Here is an 18,640-nt window from a genome sequence, read left to right on the forward strand (position 1 = left end):
AACATGAAGGGCCTTTGCTTTACATTTATTAAATTAATTGCAAGTGACCAATGACGACATCAGTGTTTGGGTTTTCACCTCTACATATTTTTCTGTGATGAAGATGTTACAGGGAGTGAATTTATTATTTTTATCAATTATTTTGTCTATGCCAGGCAAAACACCCCACAGGTAGCTTCTCAAACTTGTATTTAAATAGTATGCACATTCTATTTGAATGTTTTTCTCATTTTGTAACCGTAGCAATATTAATTTTAAAGTGTTTTCCTTTTTTACATCATAAATAGAGTGTTTTACAAGAAGAAATATGTCCTTAGGCTGACATAACCCCTATAGAATTGTGGAGCTAATATTCTTTTCCAGTTATGCTTTAAATAATTAATAAATCACAGTGTGTATGCATGTTTGATTTCAGAATTATTTCCTTTTGCATCAGATTAACATAAATGGATCTTTATATTGCTATATAACCATAAACTATATTTTAAAATATCATAGCAAGCCAAATCCTAAGAGGCTGTTGACAAGCTGTTTTAAACAGATTATTTTTAAAGTTATGTGTTTAACGAGATAGTCAGTCTACCTCTCCAGACTATTTAGCAATGTATTTCTGCACCTTAATTAAGCTAACTACTCATGCTGCAGCAGTATGGCTATTAGCTCATTCATTTACCAAACAGTAACCATAAACAGCCTTTTCATCTCAAAAATATAATGAGCAGCAGTCAGGAAAACAGAGTATGCACTTTGAATTAAAAAAAGTGTAGTCCCTGTTGTTCAAATAGCAACTAAAACTCCAGAACATCCAGGCTTACAGATGGCTCTACCAGTAAATTAATTTTCCATTTACATAGCTGGATAGATTGTATGCCAAACCTAGCTTAAAGTAATTATAGCTATCTGACCTCTATTTAGTGTTCTGATCCAAAACCCACTTCCCTTTACCTTTGTAAGTTCATGGACCAAACTGAAATAAATCACATCTTATTTGTTTTATGCTTAATTTAAAAAAAAAAAAAAAAAAAAAAAGCTTAGAAACAGACTCATGGGAATTTCCTACTTAGTCCTGGTTATAATACCACTTGGTCTTTACACTGGGGTGGCTTAGGAGGCAGTTTGCATCTTGACCAGGTCATGAGCAAATAATTAAGAATCCAACTTGCCTCATTCCTGGTTTGTGGAGCTTCACTGGCCATTTTGGGTTTATGTTGTCAAACTACAACTCTGAGGCATGCTTTCTTTTCCCTTTAGATTTGAATAGACAACCCTTTAGGTCCAGAAATGTTACCCTTTCAGCTTAAAAAAAGTCTTGCTTTTTCTTTTTCTTTTTCTTTTTTTTTTTTTTTTTTTTTTTTCATGTTGACATCTTCCCAAGCACTAGAGGATTAAAAAAGTTCTTGTTAATAAAGTGATTATTTTCAACAGTGACAATCTTATTTATCAGTATTTCTTCAACTTCTTACTAGCTTTGTATTCTCTGTCTCAGTGTTTACTCCTGTTAATTCATTAGTATTTCTTGTTGAGTACAAGGGAGTTTACCTTGTACTTGTAACAAAAATGCGTTACCAGTGCTAAATAGCTTCTTTTATATTTTCACGTATTTCACTTTTATAATCAAAACTCACTAGATGGCCGTACTTTCTGTAAGATGCATCTACTAAAAGAAAAGGAAGTGTCATGGCTAAATGATTAACTCTTTAGTATCCCAAAACAGAGGAAATGAGTAGCACAGTAGAATTTATAACGAAGAGTGAGCTTGGGATATATCCCTTGTCTACACAGAACTGGAAACATGACAGGACAATATGAAATCTCCTCAGCTGGCAAACAGTAAGAGTGCAAATAGTTTTGACATATACCATTGATAAAAGAGAGAAGAAAAGGATTGATTGATTCCATTCTGGAAAGAAAATTATTGGCTGACAGTGTCAAGAGAGGAAAGATATTAAATGCTCTTTTTTATTAGAATTTACTCAAAAGGTCAGTAGTAAACAGATGATTGTCACCATTGATAAGTGTGACACAATCTTGAATTAAATCAGATCATCTTAGAAACCAGAGAGAGTATTAGATATACATTAGTGAGAAGCACTTTAAATATATGCATTCCAAATACATCCTCAAGATGTATCCTACGAGAGATTGAGCTTCTGTTCTAAATCCATTTGCTAAGTACAGGAAATTTCTGGATGAAATAAATAGCAGTAAAGTATAAGTTATAAATTTTGTATGGCACAGAACAACCAGTGCATATGGTTTCAGAGTAAAAACTCTCTTCATATAGCTTTATTTCATTACTGTGAGTTTTTTTTTTTCAGTTGTGACCAGCTCAAAACTAAATCTTTTACAAATTGTAAGTATGTGTGTTAGCATCCACTAACAGCAGCAGTTAATCACTGCTAAGAGCAGTTAACACTCATAGTGAAAGAGTAGTTCTGTATTTGATAGAATTGCTGCCTTCATACATCTTTGGGATTCTCTTCTTCTTGGACTTTGAGCTTATGCTCTCACAGCAGTCTATGCTTTATGAATAGGCATGATACTATTCAGATATTTAGTTGCTTTTTTCAGTTCTAATTTCTTAAAATAACACACCATTTTTATATATATTACTATTTTAAGTGTTTTTATAATAATGTCAAGTTTATGAAGTTAATCCTCTCATTGTGGCAATACACAATAATGTACATACAATTTTACTTTTTATGCAGCATCTGTTTTTGTTACAGCTCGACATGTGCATTTCAGTTGTAAATTATAGCTTTTATGTTCTACTTATGCCATTGCCTTCACCATTACGCCGTTGTTGAATAATTTGTTACTTGATTTTCCTTTTAACTATACTGCTGGAGTAATTTTCTCAGCAAGTGTGTACATGCCTTTTTCTTTCAGGAAAGATAATGTCCATAATAGACAACTAGAACTTCACTAAAGTAGTGAGAGAAGACGTTGTGGAAAGAAAAAGAAATTTTTTTAAAATATTATTTTTAAAAATTTATTCCAGTAATTTAAGTGTCCTAAGGATGATCCTTCCTTCAATACTGCTTTTAGTGTTGAAACAGGGAAATGAAAACATCTGAGTATCTTGAAAATGTGGGATACTATTATTTGTATTTATTAGGTTATGAAATTATAGAATCTTAGAACATCAGGTTGGAAGGGGACCTCAAGGATCATCTGATCCAGTCTTTCTTGGCAAAGGCACAGTCTAGACAAGATTCCCAGAGCCCCATTCAGGAGAATGTTAAAAGTATCCAAAGCTGGGGAATCCACTGCTTCTGTGGGGAGGTTATTCCAATGACTGATTGTTCTCATTGCAAAAAATTTTTCTCTTGTGTTTAATTGGAATCTCCATGGTAGTATCTTGTACTCATTACCCCTGTGTTTTCCCTGTGACTCCTTGTAAAAAGGGAATCTCCATCTTCTTTGTAGTCATCTTTTAAATACTGTAACATGGCAGCAAGGTTTCTCCAACCCATCTGTTTTCAAGGCTGAACAATCCCAGTTCTTTAGCCTTTCCTTATATGGCAGGCTTCCTAGTCCTTTGATTGTCTTTGTGACCCTCCTATGGACCCTCTCTAAATCATGTCTGAACTACAAGAAATACTGATAGAGCAAAAATCTATACTTTTGACTAAACAATCTCCTTTGCTGCTGAAATGCAATTAGACAGGGAGTTGCTGTTCTGAAATCTGTCCAAAATGCACACTAAAAAAAAAGTCATCTATAAATTTGCTTGTAACATCCTCAGTGCTTGTCATAGCCATTGTTAATGCCAATAAATTGGGAGTTTATGAGAGGCTGGAGAAAATCCCGTTGACTTTAACTATTATACCTCTTCCTATTCAAGGATTACAAGATCATATCCAAAGAAAGAAAAATATGCCATCCATTATTTGTGTCAGTTTAACAATACTGTTAAAGTTAAATGGTCCTTTAACACACTTAAAGATGAAGAAGGGGAAAAAAAAAGTCTGAGCTTGAAAATTAATTCATTTGTGCAAAAATTCTTACCCAATCTTTTTTCTCCCTTGGTATCTTCTACGCCTTGGCCTACCTTTAATCCATGGTCCCTCTGACACACAGCTCTTTATGCTTGTAATCCACCATATTGATCAGTATTTGAGCATTCCTTTTCAGAAGTGCCAGAAGATACTTGAGAAAACCTGTATTTACAGAGATTTTTGCATAATAGTTTATAATGAATTCTTATATTACTCATGAGGTGAAATTGGAGATCAGTAGAGACAAATGTATTCCTTAGAAGGGAATAAAATTCAATACTTTTTATTTTAAGCTAATGGCTCAGCAGCTTGTTAAGAGAAAGGAGGTTAAGAAGAGTCCAGTCTTTCCTATTTATCGCAATCTAGAAGCTCTACTGCAAAAGAGTTTCTCATTAAAAGTCATCTCAGGGTGTAACTGAATACAGTGCTGGAGTGAATCTGTGATTAATCCTAATACAGAGTAGAGTGAGGCCTGTTCTGTATCAGGAGGAGGGGCAGGGTGTATTTTATAAAATATGAGGACATGACTTTTAAATATACAAGTGTTAGAAAGTAATTTTGTAGTGTTTCAAGTGTAATTTAAAATGATCAGTTATACAGATGAATGGTGAGCTTCCAGCAGAAACAGGTACTGTAAAACTCAGGGGTTTACACAGATTTTATGGTGACATATGAAATTTATTTTTCTTTTGTAATATAAAACTTAGCAATTGTGTTAATACCAAGTTTATTATCATGTGAACCTAATACTCAACAGCTCTTTCATTTTATGTCGAGCAAATTGTCTAAGTAATGAAATAGCAAGTGATTTTGTAGCTTACAAGTAGTTTATCAGTTGCTGTCAGCCTAATTGTCTCATAAATATTGCTGTTATTCCTGAGAGCTTTGAGAGAATAGAATTGTGTAATTCTTTTAGACAGAAGGAGTGAAATGTGACATAATACAACAAAGACAAGGTGTCTTTATAATTTTTTTTTAATCCTTTCAAACTAAAGTAAATAAATGGGTTGATTATGGAGTGGTGGAAGATATAATACCTGTAAAGACTGCAGAAAACCTGTTTAGCTTTGTTGCCGCCAGTAAAGGTATTTGTCTGTGCTACTGGCAACTGGCCAATTTAATGAATTTTGACAGCAAGAATTCATTTAGATTGGTATGCTGTGGTGGAATTATTAACCGTATTTTAAAGGTCACTGGCTACACTTCTATTAGATTTGGTCAAGACAGTTAATTGTCCTATGGTATATATAATTGTATATTATGTGGTAGTATAAAATTCCTTGTTTCTTCTGTTATTTTATTATCCCTTTTGTCCTATTAAATGCTGGACTGTGAACTGCAAATATCGTTATCTGTACAAAACTGAGGAATCCTGAAACAATGCAAACTCGGCAAACTGTGAACTCTTCATGAGCAAGGTCAGTAGACTGCTATAGACTGAGGGCAGAGAGACAAAGTAGGTTTAACTTCAGTCTTCAACAAGCTGCTTTATTTTATTTCAGTCCAGACAGAATGAAGAGACCAGGTTGGAAAGAGGGACCTAAAAGGAAAGGAGCCATTTGACTCAGTAAAGAAGTGACTCAAAAGTTGTAGATAGGACTTTTAGGGGTAAGGAATACAAGGAGAGTAATGAGCTTCAGCAAACATATCATATACAGAGGAAACCTCTGATGAAAATGTAATTTGTGTTGTGATGCATTTTTCTTCCAATACTTGCTAACAATTCAAGTGGAAACTTTATGTGGGAACCAAAACTATAGATGTCTAAATCCAAATCTTAAACTGAATTTGTAGGAGTTATGGTTTGCAGTTCCCTTCCCAAAGAAGACTAAGGAGGGAGGAAGATGCCTCAGCTGCTAACATATGTGCTGGTGAAATCTCTTAAGCAGTAGGTAGGGAAATTGCAAAGGAAAGCTGACAGAGTGAAATCTGGAGTGGGGGTGTGGACAAAGTGATTGGTAACAAGCCAGGAAGATCTACAATAGCACCTACTGTGAATGTGGAGAACCTAGCTAACAAGACATTTTAACTCACAGATTTTCCTTGATAGGGAAATGATCCCTTCTCACACAGTGGTGCATTAAAATGCTGCCCACAGGAGCTGAAGTTTCAAGCCTAATGACAGAGTGGATTAAAAATAAAATGGAAGCCTGGCAGGCTGGAAAAGCTGTGAGATCCAGGATCATTCTTCTCATGAGGAAAAGATGTATTGGTTGGTCACAAGTGACTCCTGTGTGATGAAAACTTTGGTCTAATGTCTGGACTTAATATCGTGGGAAGTCTTCTGTCTACCAGGAGCTTAAGTCTGAGGGATATAGCCAAAGCCTTATAGTCAAATGATTGTTAGTTGGGATTTCTCATTCATGCAGGCATGAATGATTTCAGTGTCACTCTAAGCAGATAAAAAGTGACTGCAAGACTCTTGGAGGAAGGCTGAGGGGATCAGAGCTGTTGTAATGTGCTAGTCCATTCTCCTAGTCATTCAGGAAAAATGTGGGCCATTCAGATCTCATATGTAAAAGTAGCCCACCCAAGTAGGCTCTGACTTCTCTGACAATAGCATGAACTTGCAAGAAAATACAGGGAGAAATGGAACTGGCTTTGCCTGAAGAAACTACTGATGTTTCAACTCAAGAAAAACTACACAAAAGGGCAAGAAGTTTCTTCTTTGTTTCTGTGATGGATTGCATGAGAAGCAATGGGATTAAACTGCAACTGGAAGGAGTCTGGTTCAATATAAGGAGAACTTCCAATGCTAAGTAGAAGTGTATTTGCAATAGATTGACTTATGAGGCATTAAGAGACTCATCATGGCAGGACTGTACAAATGGGTTCGACAAACAGCTTTAATCAATTGAATTGCTTTTCAGCCATATGTTTCTGTTCTTTTGCATTATCACAGAATGCATAAATTCGTATCAATGCTTGAAATTTGCATTCAGAAATACTAGGATAAGGTAAACTGTGGATACTATTATTTCCCCCTTTTCCTTTGTCATTCTGTGAAAAATTCTGAAAGTAAATACTATATAGTGGGTATTATATTGTCTAAATATTAAGTTGTAATGAAATGATATGTGAAAAGTAAAATTGAAGTTGGACCTACCTATATTATTTAATTGCCTTGAAAAATCAAGTGGTAATGAAATCTGGTATTTTTAACCAGGAGATTCATATAGATCAATTTTTAATAGTTTAATTTAAGATTTTAAATCTGGTTTCTGGTGGAAAAAGGACATGGCTTCCTTACTCTGTAGTAATAAGTAACACCAGCTTTTTTTTAATCCTAGTGTGATTGATATTGCAGTAATCATGCTCCAGTGAGCAACAACTATTATGATATAAGCCACAATTATATCCAGTTGCATTTCATTACCTGAAGCAATGATTCTGGTGTCTTCTTCTGGGTCAGGTTTTCTTTGTATCTTTTCAATTATTGTTCACAGTCCTTCTAATACATCTTCAGTACAGAGACATACGTTTCTTACTTTCAGATGCGACCGTAACAGCTTCTTCAGGCACTGGAATTAATTTCAGTGTCTCTAATAGTATGCATGTTGCTGTTGGTATTTTATTTATGGAGATTCAGTGTTATAAAACTGTGTTTGTAACACATGTATCTTCTTTAAAGAGGCACAGTAGCAATATTGTCATTAAGGTAACATCCAGTTTTAGGAATGGCTGTTATATATTGCACAATTAAGTGACGCCGTTCATCTGTCAAGCAAAAAAAGCACAACACGTTTTAAAAAAATATTAATTTGACTAAAATTAATTGCAGTCCTATTATTGGAATATCACAGATGTTTGAAGAGTGGGTTTTGTGCTTTTTTCCTTAGGACTCCCATTATACTTCCATGTTTTAGGCACAAATCTGGTATTTCTTTCTGATACCCATCCATTACTTCTGTGCTTTTAGTGTCCAATGTATCACTGAATCCCTTTGAGTGAGAAGGGAAAGGTTTGATAATATGCAGATTTGTGATTGCATTTCAGATGGTCATTTGTGCTTTGATACTGCTTTTATGTGTCCTAAATTAATCTCTCAATATACAAATAATTTCTTTCGAAAGTTCAACACCTTTCTTAGGAATGATTTGTATTCATCTCCTTCTGTTTTTGGAGATGCACTCCTGACTTTTACTAGTCATATTTTGCTGTCCCCATAAGTATTTATCAAATACCTGCATGTATTGGGACTCATCAGAACATGGAAACTCTTTGCTTATTTTGTACAGCTGGCTAATACAAAAGGAGTCAGTAGAATTTAAAAGGAGTCTTGTAGAGTTCTGCTTTCAAAATGAGACCTCAAGACTATCTCATGCCTCTCTTCCTCTACTTCTATATAGGATTAAAATGAAACGTGCTAGTTTCCACATGGATTAAGATGATCCATTAGAACTGTTATACTGTACCAGAATAAAGATCCATCTAGTTCCTTGTCTAGTGATAACAAATAAATAGTTACATTTCCTTTTGACTTTCCAGCCATTTTCTACATTAGGACTTCTTCAGATAGCTGATTAGGGACTTCCTGAATAATGTCTACTGTGTTCTCATTGTCTAAAAACTTTACAAATATTTGATCTCTTTTTGTAAGTTTTTTGGCTCCCAGTAGAGATTTTGTAACATTGATTATATAAGCTGAAACATATCATCTTATTTCTCACTTTTGTTCTCATCTAGGAACCATAGTGAGGATGACTCAGCCTGCAGGTATCTATAGGAACAGCCTCAAAAGCAGAGGTCATCCTTTTGCTTATGCATTATTCAGCGTGGAATCAAGCCTCTCTACGTAACTGTTCATGTATTCTGCAGTTTTTCCCTTTCTTCCTTCAAGGAAGTTGATGCTGAGTTCCTTCAGGCTGAGTGTGTTTGCAATCCAGTGTGTCTAGTCTTGGGAAAAATCCAACTAGGACATGGAAATGCTAGAAGTTATGGGAGTAATCCTAATCTTTTATCCTTTGAACCATTCAGCTGATAAAATGAGATCAACATACAACAGAGAATGGTGCCATCACTAGTAGGTGAAGAAGCAGCTGTGAATTTAATAATTGCTATGCTCCTATATTTTCCAGAACATATTGGCTGATCATTTTGCATAACTTAGCTTATATGGATTTTTAGTGTGAATTCTGAAATCTACTGCAGCTTGTAAAACCAGCACCAAAAAAATGCTATATTCATTTTATAGGCAATTATACATATATTTGAATCCATTCACCAATACATGATGTATTTTGTGAGGGCTGTTGCAGGTTTCTTTGAAATCTTCTCTGATTATTTCACACATATACTCCTGGACAACAGAATTTCACAATCTTGCCACAACTTACCTCTTCCATTGAGTAAACAAAAGCCTGGCAAGCACAGAAAGTAAGTCTAACCAACTAGTAATTTCAAGTGTTATGTACTCTTTCTTATTCATTACCATAAGATAATCACAGAATGCACTCACATTTTCTTCCAAATTTTAATGATCTGGCTTCCTGTTTGGAATCCCTTAACATCCCAATGGCACAAACTGTATTGTTGCTTGTCCTCCTCTCTATGCATGAGATGAAGAACTATGTAATAAATTTACATTCTTCTCAAGCTATTCTATTTTAATTACCTGTTAATGAATGTGAGTCTGCAGTTGTGTAATGCAAACAATCGATAGAGAAGGTTACAGAGTCTAATTTGTTTAGGGAAATCCATATAAATGGCTAGCATAAATTAAAATAATAAAAGGTTCTTTTTAAATTGGAAAATTACTGTGACTTGCAAAGTTACATGGTGTCTACAGACTGCAAGAAAATGAGAAATCAAATAATATGTAAAAGTGTGGGAGTATCTTATTTATGGCCCAAGTCAGCAAAATGCTGAGCATGCACTGGTGCCCACTTGTTTCATATGTAGCCTTTCAGTCTTGGCTGTTCCCCTAGGTACTCCAAGGCAATGGTCTCTGTCAGGATCTCTGTCCTAACAACTAACATCTACTCTGTTATTTTTTCTTGTAGAGGACCAGATGTATTACCTGAATCTTAAATGTCTATTAATCATCTTTCCCATTATCTCTTTAGAACTTTGAGTCTAATTTACAGTATAGTTTATCATGAAATAGGATTGAAGCAAGTGTGGTACACACAGGGTTTTCAAACACCTGATTGCTTCTGTTTAAATTTTTAAGGATTGGAGAAACCTGGAATCTCTTGATTTTACTACTCTTAAGAGGTCCTTGGTGCTCATTGAAAGATGTATTTCTCATCATCTCCTGGGGATACTGTGATTAAATTGGAGTAGCAAATTTCATTAATATAAATAGGTAAGAAATGGAAAAAAGCCCCTAATAAATAGTAGTATTTCAATTACACTTTAAAATCCTCATATGGAAACTGAAAATACTTATTGCTGTGATATTTGCCCCAAGAAGGTCTGAAACAGTATCTCTCAGAGGAGTGAACAATTCCATTCAGCTTTAACTGAATGTGAAAATTTAAAACTCAGCTTTTATGAGCTTAATCAGCTGCATTTCAGCAGAGGGCAACAATAATGGGCTACAATTCATGCAAAAAGATAATAGCATGGAACAGTATTCTTCTGCATTACTGCTTCTCTGTCATAAAGACTTCTAAATAATATAATTTAAAAAGCCCCAAACATCTGCAATCATTATGCACACCTGAAGCCAAGGCGCGCTCATTTGTGTACCTGCTAAGAAGTGCTATGTTTCCATGTTCTTGTTCCCTCTGCAGAGCACGCACAGCCATAACTATGAAGATATCCATAGATTGCAACATTTAGTGCACAGAAATGACTGAATTTGGCCATAGGACAGTTTCATTATGTTCCACTTCATATCATCTCCCTGCCCAGTATTTGTCATGTCTCTGAAGTCCAAACATACTGCAAGATGAACTTTTGGAAGTTATCTAGTAAAATGTATTTGTACCCCTAAAAATCAGTTATGCTTTAAACCAATAATCTTTCCAACCAGCTTTCTCTGAAATATATTTTTCTCATCCCTGAAAATTTTCAAAGACAGAGCTCTGGATGGAGCTCTGAACAACCTGGTCTAGTGAAAGGTGTCTCTAACCATGGCAGGGGGTTGGAACTAGATGATCTTTGTTATTCCTTCCAAACTCAACTATTCTATGTTTCTGTGATTCCATTATTGGTTTTTTGTTATCACCACTTACCTATTTGCTTGTCAGATGCAAGATACTGCAGGGACCTTCTTTTTGACTACTTCTTCTTCCTTCCACCTTGAATTGATAATCAGTTCACAAAGTACTTTCTCTATGGTGTTCTTAGATTTTTTTTTCCCTAATTTGCATTCATGGAAATTGAATCAGAATAGAATATCGTCCCTCAGCACCTGTTTTTTTGCGCTTGAAGTAGGTAGCTCTTGCTAGGTTCAAATCAGCCTACATTGTCTTTGCCTTCAGACAAGGGTTTGTTTTCTAGTTTCTGCTTCTGTCTCCTTTTGTGCCATCCTTGATTTTTAATTGCTCTGTATAAACAGATCTTTCTAAAGAATATTCTCAGAACGCCTCTTTTTTTCTTAGTGTAGTATCTGCTGGTGTGTTTTATTTAGAAATATTAAATATTACATTCATTTATATTTTCAGTATATTGTACTGATATCCTCTGATGAAAACAGGTCTTATTTGCATCAGTTATATAGTGCTATGATTGTGCTCAATAACACATAGTATTACAATGAATTCAGTAAAGTTATGGAAGACTGAAGCAACATTTCTCTTTTAGATAGCCAATAAAGTAACAGACGATTTTTTTTTCTCTTTTCATTTCTGGAAAATGTTTGCTGTTAGGTTTTAATTACTGCATATTTTATATCCAGAAATTGAATTTTGCTCAATGTACATTGTAACTGGGAAGAATGTACATTGCTGGGAAGAATGTATGCATGCTGCCTAATTGTAGAACTTTTTTATTCTGTAATGTCCAATATTTATTCATGTGAATGATAAACATTTAAGGTGTTCCTAAAAAAAATCATACTTAACAATTTTTGGTGTCAGTTAGTCTTGAACAGCTATAATGCAGTTTTCAAGTTTCTGTAAAAGAGTTAAAAATAATGTATTTCAAGAAATCACCATATTACCTGAAAGATAAACATAGTTGTTTTAATTAATCGAAATCACAGCAGTTAAAACAACCATGTAATGTAGATGCTTAGATTGTACTTAGATGAGCTGGAAATTTTTGAATGAGAAAATGATGTTTCAAGTATGTATTTATGTTTCAGAAGAACATTCACAATACACAATACACCTAATATACTTTGTATCTGTAAAAAAATGTAATCTCTGTGTCTGAAGTAAACAAAACCAGTCCTAAATTATTTGATATGTAACTAACTTATCACTTAGTAGATATATTCGGTATTTTGTTTAGAACAGTAAAATTTCTTTTTTCTTAACATTGCTCTTTCAGAACTTAAAATTTTTGGACTGTTAGCTGTAGTCTTTGCTTACATGAAAATACATGGTTTTGACAAGGATTTTAATATTTTCTGTTAACACAAACAAGGATTTGTCATACTGGAGTAACTAATGTTTGATTTAGGAATAAATCCCAGAAGTCTTCAGAATACTTTTTATGTCAAAAAATGTGGGTTTTAACTGTTTTCATTTTAAAAATTCACTTAAGATAGTTGGTATCTTATATGGATTAATTTTATACTATTTCTTTGTTCATTGAATGTCCTTGCTCCTCTAATGCTTCTCCTTAACTCACATTGAAGAAAGGAGAAAGTTGAGGCTTATGCACATGCAAGAAGGAAGGGTAGAAATGTTCTTCTGACACTTTTGATGCAGGATACATTTGAAAACCAACTGAAATTGCTTTCCAGCATGTTCTTGACAGTGGGAATTATCCTTTGATAGCAAAACTGTGGGATGTCAGTGACAGACTTGCTCAGTATTTGCATGAGGAATTCAAAGAGCTTGCCACTGCAGCCTGGTTCTGAAGTCTGCAAAACACATTGCCACTCACATCTCTGCATGTAATTGTTTAGAGAAAATATTGTAAACATTTGAGAAAATTCAGTGGTGATTCTTCTTTTCTTCTAAGAAGATGTTGCAGGTTGGTTGGAAGCAGTTTAATATTATATTGTGGATTCAGGACTTTCCAGATCGTTTAGATACATTCTATATAGATACCTAATTGACAATGTCTTTAAATTAAATATGTTTTTATTTTAGGTATTAGGTATTAGCTTATGCTTAAAAAACATTTTTCTTCTAGTAATGGTAGGAATGGGTATGTTCTACACATAATACTTCTTGCATTGGACACTTCCGTGTAGGAAAGCTGGCACTGTTTGTTCAGATGGAGTCCATGAACTACAAGTCTAAACAGAAGCTTGTGTACAAATTAGGTGTCCCAGACTGGTTTTCTCTTTACTTTTCACATAGGAATATTGGTGAATGTTTAAAAAAAAAAATTCTTGAACAGTTATCAGAACTGTTTTTGCATACTTGATTTTGCACCTTGGGTAAAAGGGTAGAGTAAGTGATGTTTCCAAAGTTCTTCCAGCCCAAATCTTCATATTTCTTAAGGAAAAGAACTTGCCTAGGGTTTGATTATTTTAGTGGTGGGCTGTGAGTTGCTCTGAAATAATTCTATTTAAAATTAAATATTTTAATTTCTTTTATATCTTCTAATAAGGAAAAAAAAAAAAAAAAAAAAAAAAAAAAAAAAAAAAAAAAAACCCAAAACAAAACAGGAAAGAGACAGAGTGTTTCAGAATTCAGAAATAGAAATAATTTTGCATGTGTGCACTTCTCCTGGATTCTAAACAGCAGAATGAACCACAAAGTGACCACAGAAATATCCCACTGTTCAAAGGAGCTTTCCAAAGTTTTCAGTCCCTTTAGTGCAGGAGATTTTATTTCCTTTTTTGCAAGCGTAATGTGCAAGAGAGAGTCTAATACATGTGTCTAAAATCCAGTTGGCTTTTTTGGTTTTGTTTTTCCTTCTAGTGACTGAATATTAATCTATTTCTTTATTCCTTTTTATAGATTAAAAAAATCAACAGGAATTTTCCCGTAAACCAGCAGGTAAGAAAAAAAAAACATTTGGGATTTTAAATTTATAATTCTTATTCTTACTTGAACCATCTTTAATTGTGCAGTAGCTGTTCATTATTCTACATGAAGAATTCTCAGGAGGTTTTCTTTAGAGAGTACCTTGGTGTTTTTACTTTCTCAGCTCACAGGGAATTGGAGTGTTTAGTCAAAGAACATACCTAATGTTTTCAAATTAACTCTTTTGATGCAGGTATAAGTACTTTTCTTCAGATTGTGTCTTACCAGTTTTACTATAAAAGGGGAATGTTATCATTATCCTTCAAAGAATTAGCCAGAATAAATCAATGATCCAAAATTCTAAAAATGTATGGTCTTTTGGTGGTTTGTTTTTTTCCTTTCCTTCTTTTCCTTTTATTCCTTGACAAAGGACGGCATAAAAAATTTCAATATTTCCACAACTATGTAAACTCAGTACATGGTACAGTTAAGTAAGTATGTATATGTTTTTATGACAACTATTAATCATATAATGACAATTTCCTTTTAAGAAACATGTCAAACAGAAACAGAACAACCTGATTCATAAGGAAAAAACTGCTCCCTGGTAGAAGGAGAGAAATATGTATAGGACTGAGCTGTAAACTTGCCTTCAAGAGGACAGATTTGAGGAAAAGTACTTTTACCTCCCTTACACCAAATCTTCAGTTAGCCAATATATTTTTTTTAGTTCTGTTTCTCTAGTCCAACTTAATTTATATGGAATTATGCTGAGCGTAACTCACAAAAGAATAAGATACTTTTATTTTGTTTTCTGTTTACTTCATGCGTAGATCCACAGACGTAAAAAATTATTGAAAGTAATTTAATACTACTAATATTAACGATAATAACAACTGTATGGGTGGATATAAATGAAGCTACAATAAACTAAGTTAACATTTGCTTTTGGGAATTTTTATAATTGCTTATGTATAATATCAGATGCAGAGAGTGCAATATAGATATTATGTTATGGTTATACCTAATATATATATATATTAATATATATATATATATACATACATATATATATATATAAATATAACATCAGTTGCAGAGAGTGCAAAGATATGCTCCTATCTCAAAAGAAGGAAGAAGATACTGCCTAGTGAACAAAAAGCAGTTAATTGGCTCCATTTTTACTATTATGATTCACTCTAAACTTACCTCTTTCCTTTTATTACTGTAAAAAACAAAACAAAACAAAACAAAGCAAAACCCAAACGGTTACAATGCTTACTGCTCTAACATATAATTCAGGGATCTCTGCTGTTTTGGAACCCTTGGCACACAAGGTCACCAAGGCGTTTTATTCTTCATTAGAACTCCTGTGAAAAGCAAAAATATCCTTCCTGACTTGAATAGCTTTTTGGCCATGCTATCTGCTAGGGCAGCCTGCAATTATAATGCATTCATCTCTCATCAGGACAAATCATTATACTCCAAAGGAATTACTATTGAACACTTCAAGAAGCTCCATTAAAAAATCAAACAGGAAAGAGAGGCTGATTTGATGGGCAGTGAGACTGGTAAAGTCTTGTTGCCTGTCAAATACTGAAGAAGAAAAAGGTTTACTTAACTGTGGATGTCTGAAATTTTAAGGAACATTGAACTCAAAACCAGATTTCCTTTTGGCCTTCCCTTAGGTAGAGAGAGTTGCAGGTCTTTGTCATAAAAAAATTAGGAAAAATCACCTAATTTAAGTGAAATAGTTAAATAATATTTTTAAATAGAGTCAGAAAAAGCTACATAGATGTGAGGTTAATTTCTGTCTTCATGTGTAGCAAGTATTAACTTGGTACGCAGGGAAGAAACAGGACTTTTTACTTGTTATATCAACACGTAATTTATCTAAATATTGAAATACCATCTCGAATACTCTTGTCATCTGGATTTTTTTAAAAATAAAACAAATTTCTGCCTAAGAGGTTGAACAGCTAGTTTTAACACCTTCTGCAAGCACATAATGAACTTGAAAGCTGCCTTAATCCTATTATACCTTTTTTTAAAAAAGGTGTGCATATTTAATTTCACTTAACAAATACCCACAGGTTTTTTTAATGAGCACTAGCAGGGTAATTGAAGGTTACTATCCATTAGAATTTTTATACACATATATGTGGATTTTAATTAGTTAAGTAAAGAAGGAAGGCAGACTTCAAACTAGAGTCAAGGAACCAGCCCTTAGGATTTCTTCATGAAAGTATTGTTGATATGAATAAGACATTAGGAGCACAGACAGACCCATTAGCATTAAAATGAGGAAACAAATGTATCTGCATAGGTAAGATGCTGTTATTCTGATAGTGTTATCCAAACATCTCAATGTTGCAGCAAGTCAAAAAGATGAAAGAAAAAGTAATTAGAAAAGGCTTGTTGACTGTGCATAATGTGGCAGCTTTCCTTTAATGCAATAATTGTGAAAGTAGGTTTGTCTGGAAAATCGTTAGAAAGATAAGATACATTAATTAAATTTTAAGGTCAAAGATTATGGGTATTGATAAGAAGGTGATAATTATTTCGACAACATGAAGCAATAAGAAGTTCTCAGAATGGTGGTAGTACATTTAATAGTGGTGGAAAGATGATGCAAGAAAATGCTGGAAGAGAACCCTACAGACAAAAAAAAAAGTTTTTGAAGAAGATTGTGGGACAAAAGGGAAATAAAGTTCCCCATCTCTGAGTTGACAGTGATGAAAAGAACACTTGAAATGGTAAAAAATAGAAAATTAGTTGTGTTTTCTATATTGGAACTGTATGCATTAGATGTAAATAGTAACATTTAAGAATATAATAACAAGTAGTTGAGAAAAGAATAATTTTGGACTCAAAATATACTGTACATTTCAAATATGCACTAAGAAAAAGATGTTATAGACCAAATTTCTATAAATTCAGAGAAAAGTTTGTTTAGACCACATAGCACAGAGGCAGAAAGTGTGGAATGTTTCAAGGCTTCAGCCAGAGGTTTATTTAGTTGATCAGCCAAGATGGGAGTGTAAACATGGTCATGTTTCCTTTTCATGGAACTCCTCACCCCTGTTGAGCTGTTACACTGATTACAGCAAATGTCAGCTCCTGGGAGAGCCATCATTAGGCAGGTGAGTTTTGAAAGGCAGCACTGACTCCGTGCTAGTGCTTTCCAAATGACAGGTCAGTCAACTGTGGTGGTGTAATGAGGACAAGTGCTGCCCATTCCTTTTCAATTCCCAATCGTTTTGTCATCCACCATGAATTTTCAAATGTGCTGATCTCAGCTGAAAATCGACTTGATATCATCTAGAGAAATGAGCATTAGACAGTCCTTATAAAGCCTTCTGATCCTTTTCAGGGTGAGAAACCAAATATAGCCTCCAGCTACTATAGATTTTACTGCACATTATAACTCTCATTTGCTGTTTGGGATTCATTGGGATTTGGCTTTTAGTGGTTGCCATGCCAGGAGGGTGAAATGGCAGCATTTGGCTTAGGTACACAGTGGAATTCAAGGTTTAGATCTAAATCTTAGTCTGGCCTGCCTATGTGAACAACTAAGTAAAACATTCATAAATTGCAGCTGGGAAAGTCATAACTCTCTGACTCCCATTTTAGCTTATCTCACTCAGCAAGGCAGTGGTACAAAGCAGATATTGCACATGGCAAATTCAAGGAGTTGATTTTTCATTTCATTGATTATGTCTATATTCTTATACATGTTCACAAACGTAATAAATAGACACTTGCTTCTCTACTACATGGGCAATAGTCAAATCTTAAGGTTTCACATGAAACAGATAAAGATATCATGGCATAGGAGTGTATTTAAAACTTTATTTTCCTATGTTGTCTTATCTCTATTAGGGGAATGGAAAGGCTGTGACCCTCCACCTTTCATATGTTGGATTGACACAAAGAAGTATAATGGGGAAGAATGCTATAATCCTTTTTGTTGAACACTATTTCTTTTCTTTCCACAGGTAGCATGAGAATTTTTTGATATGTTTGTATCTACAGATGATAGTAATTTTTCATTGAATGGTTTCAGCTTTTAAGGATATTGTGTTCCTCTAGAATTTTCCTGCTTTATGGGAAAAGAATTGGGAGCTAGTCCATTCAAAGTTGACAGTTAATAACAAGAATCATGTGAGAATGAGAAAGTGTTTAACTCAGTTCTAAAACAAGATCATGGCATAATTAACTGATGCCACACTAAGGCCAGAAACTGGGGTATCATTCTGCATGTCAGATTGCACAATCAAGAACCCTGTTGTTTTGCAGACCTTTTACATTCATGAAGGCCAAGAATGGGGTGATAGGATACATCTGATGGCATTCACAAATATACATGGTTCTGCCCATTATCTTTTTCTTATATAATGTAATAAAAACAAATCTACACAGCTGTACCAGATCAGCTATGTTTTATCACCTCATATTCTGCTTTAACAGAGTGTTGTCCAGTTTTATTAAAGTTCTACAGCTAGAACAATCTCATTTAAAATCAGTTCTAAAAGTTTGACTCAGTGAGTTTATTAATTAAAACCTAACTTCTATGTACTATATAAAGGTGAGTACACA

General features: G+C 34.1%; 1 protein-coding gene across 1 annotated transcript in view; it reads left to right on the plus strand.

The window, feature by feature from the left end:
* SNTG1 (syntrophin gamma 1) overlaps window positions 1-18,640 on the plus strand; it is a 312,845-nt gene that overhangs the window by 232,039 nt on the left and 62,166 nt on the right. Inside the window, exon 12 of the mRNA XM_066330927.1 lies at window positions 14,036-14,074. Coding sequence (XP_066187024.1) covers window positions 14,036-14,074 — 39 coding nt within the window. The remainder of the gene's footprint in view (window positions 1-14,035; window positions 14,075-18,640) is intronic.

Source organism: Sylvia atricapilla, chromosome 1, assembly GCF_009819655.1.
Source record: "Sylvia atricapilla isolate bSylAtr1 chromosome 1, bSylAtr1.pri, whole genome shotgun sequence".
NCBI lineage: Eukaryota > Metazoa > Chordata > Aves > Passeriformes > Sylviidae > Sylvia > Sylvia atricapilla.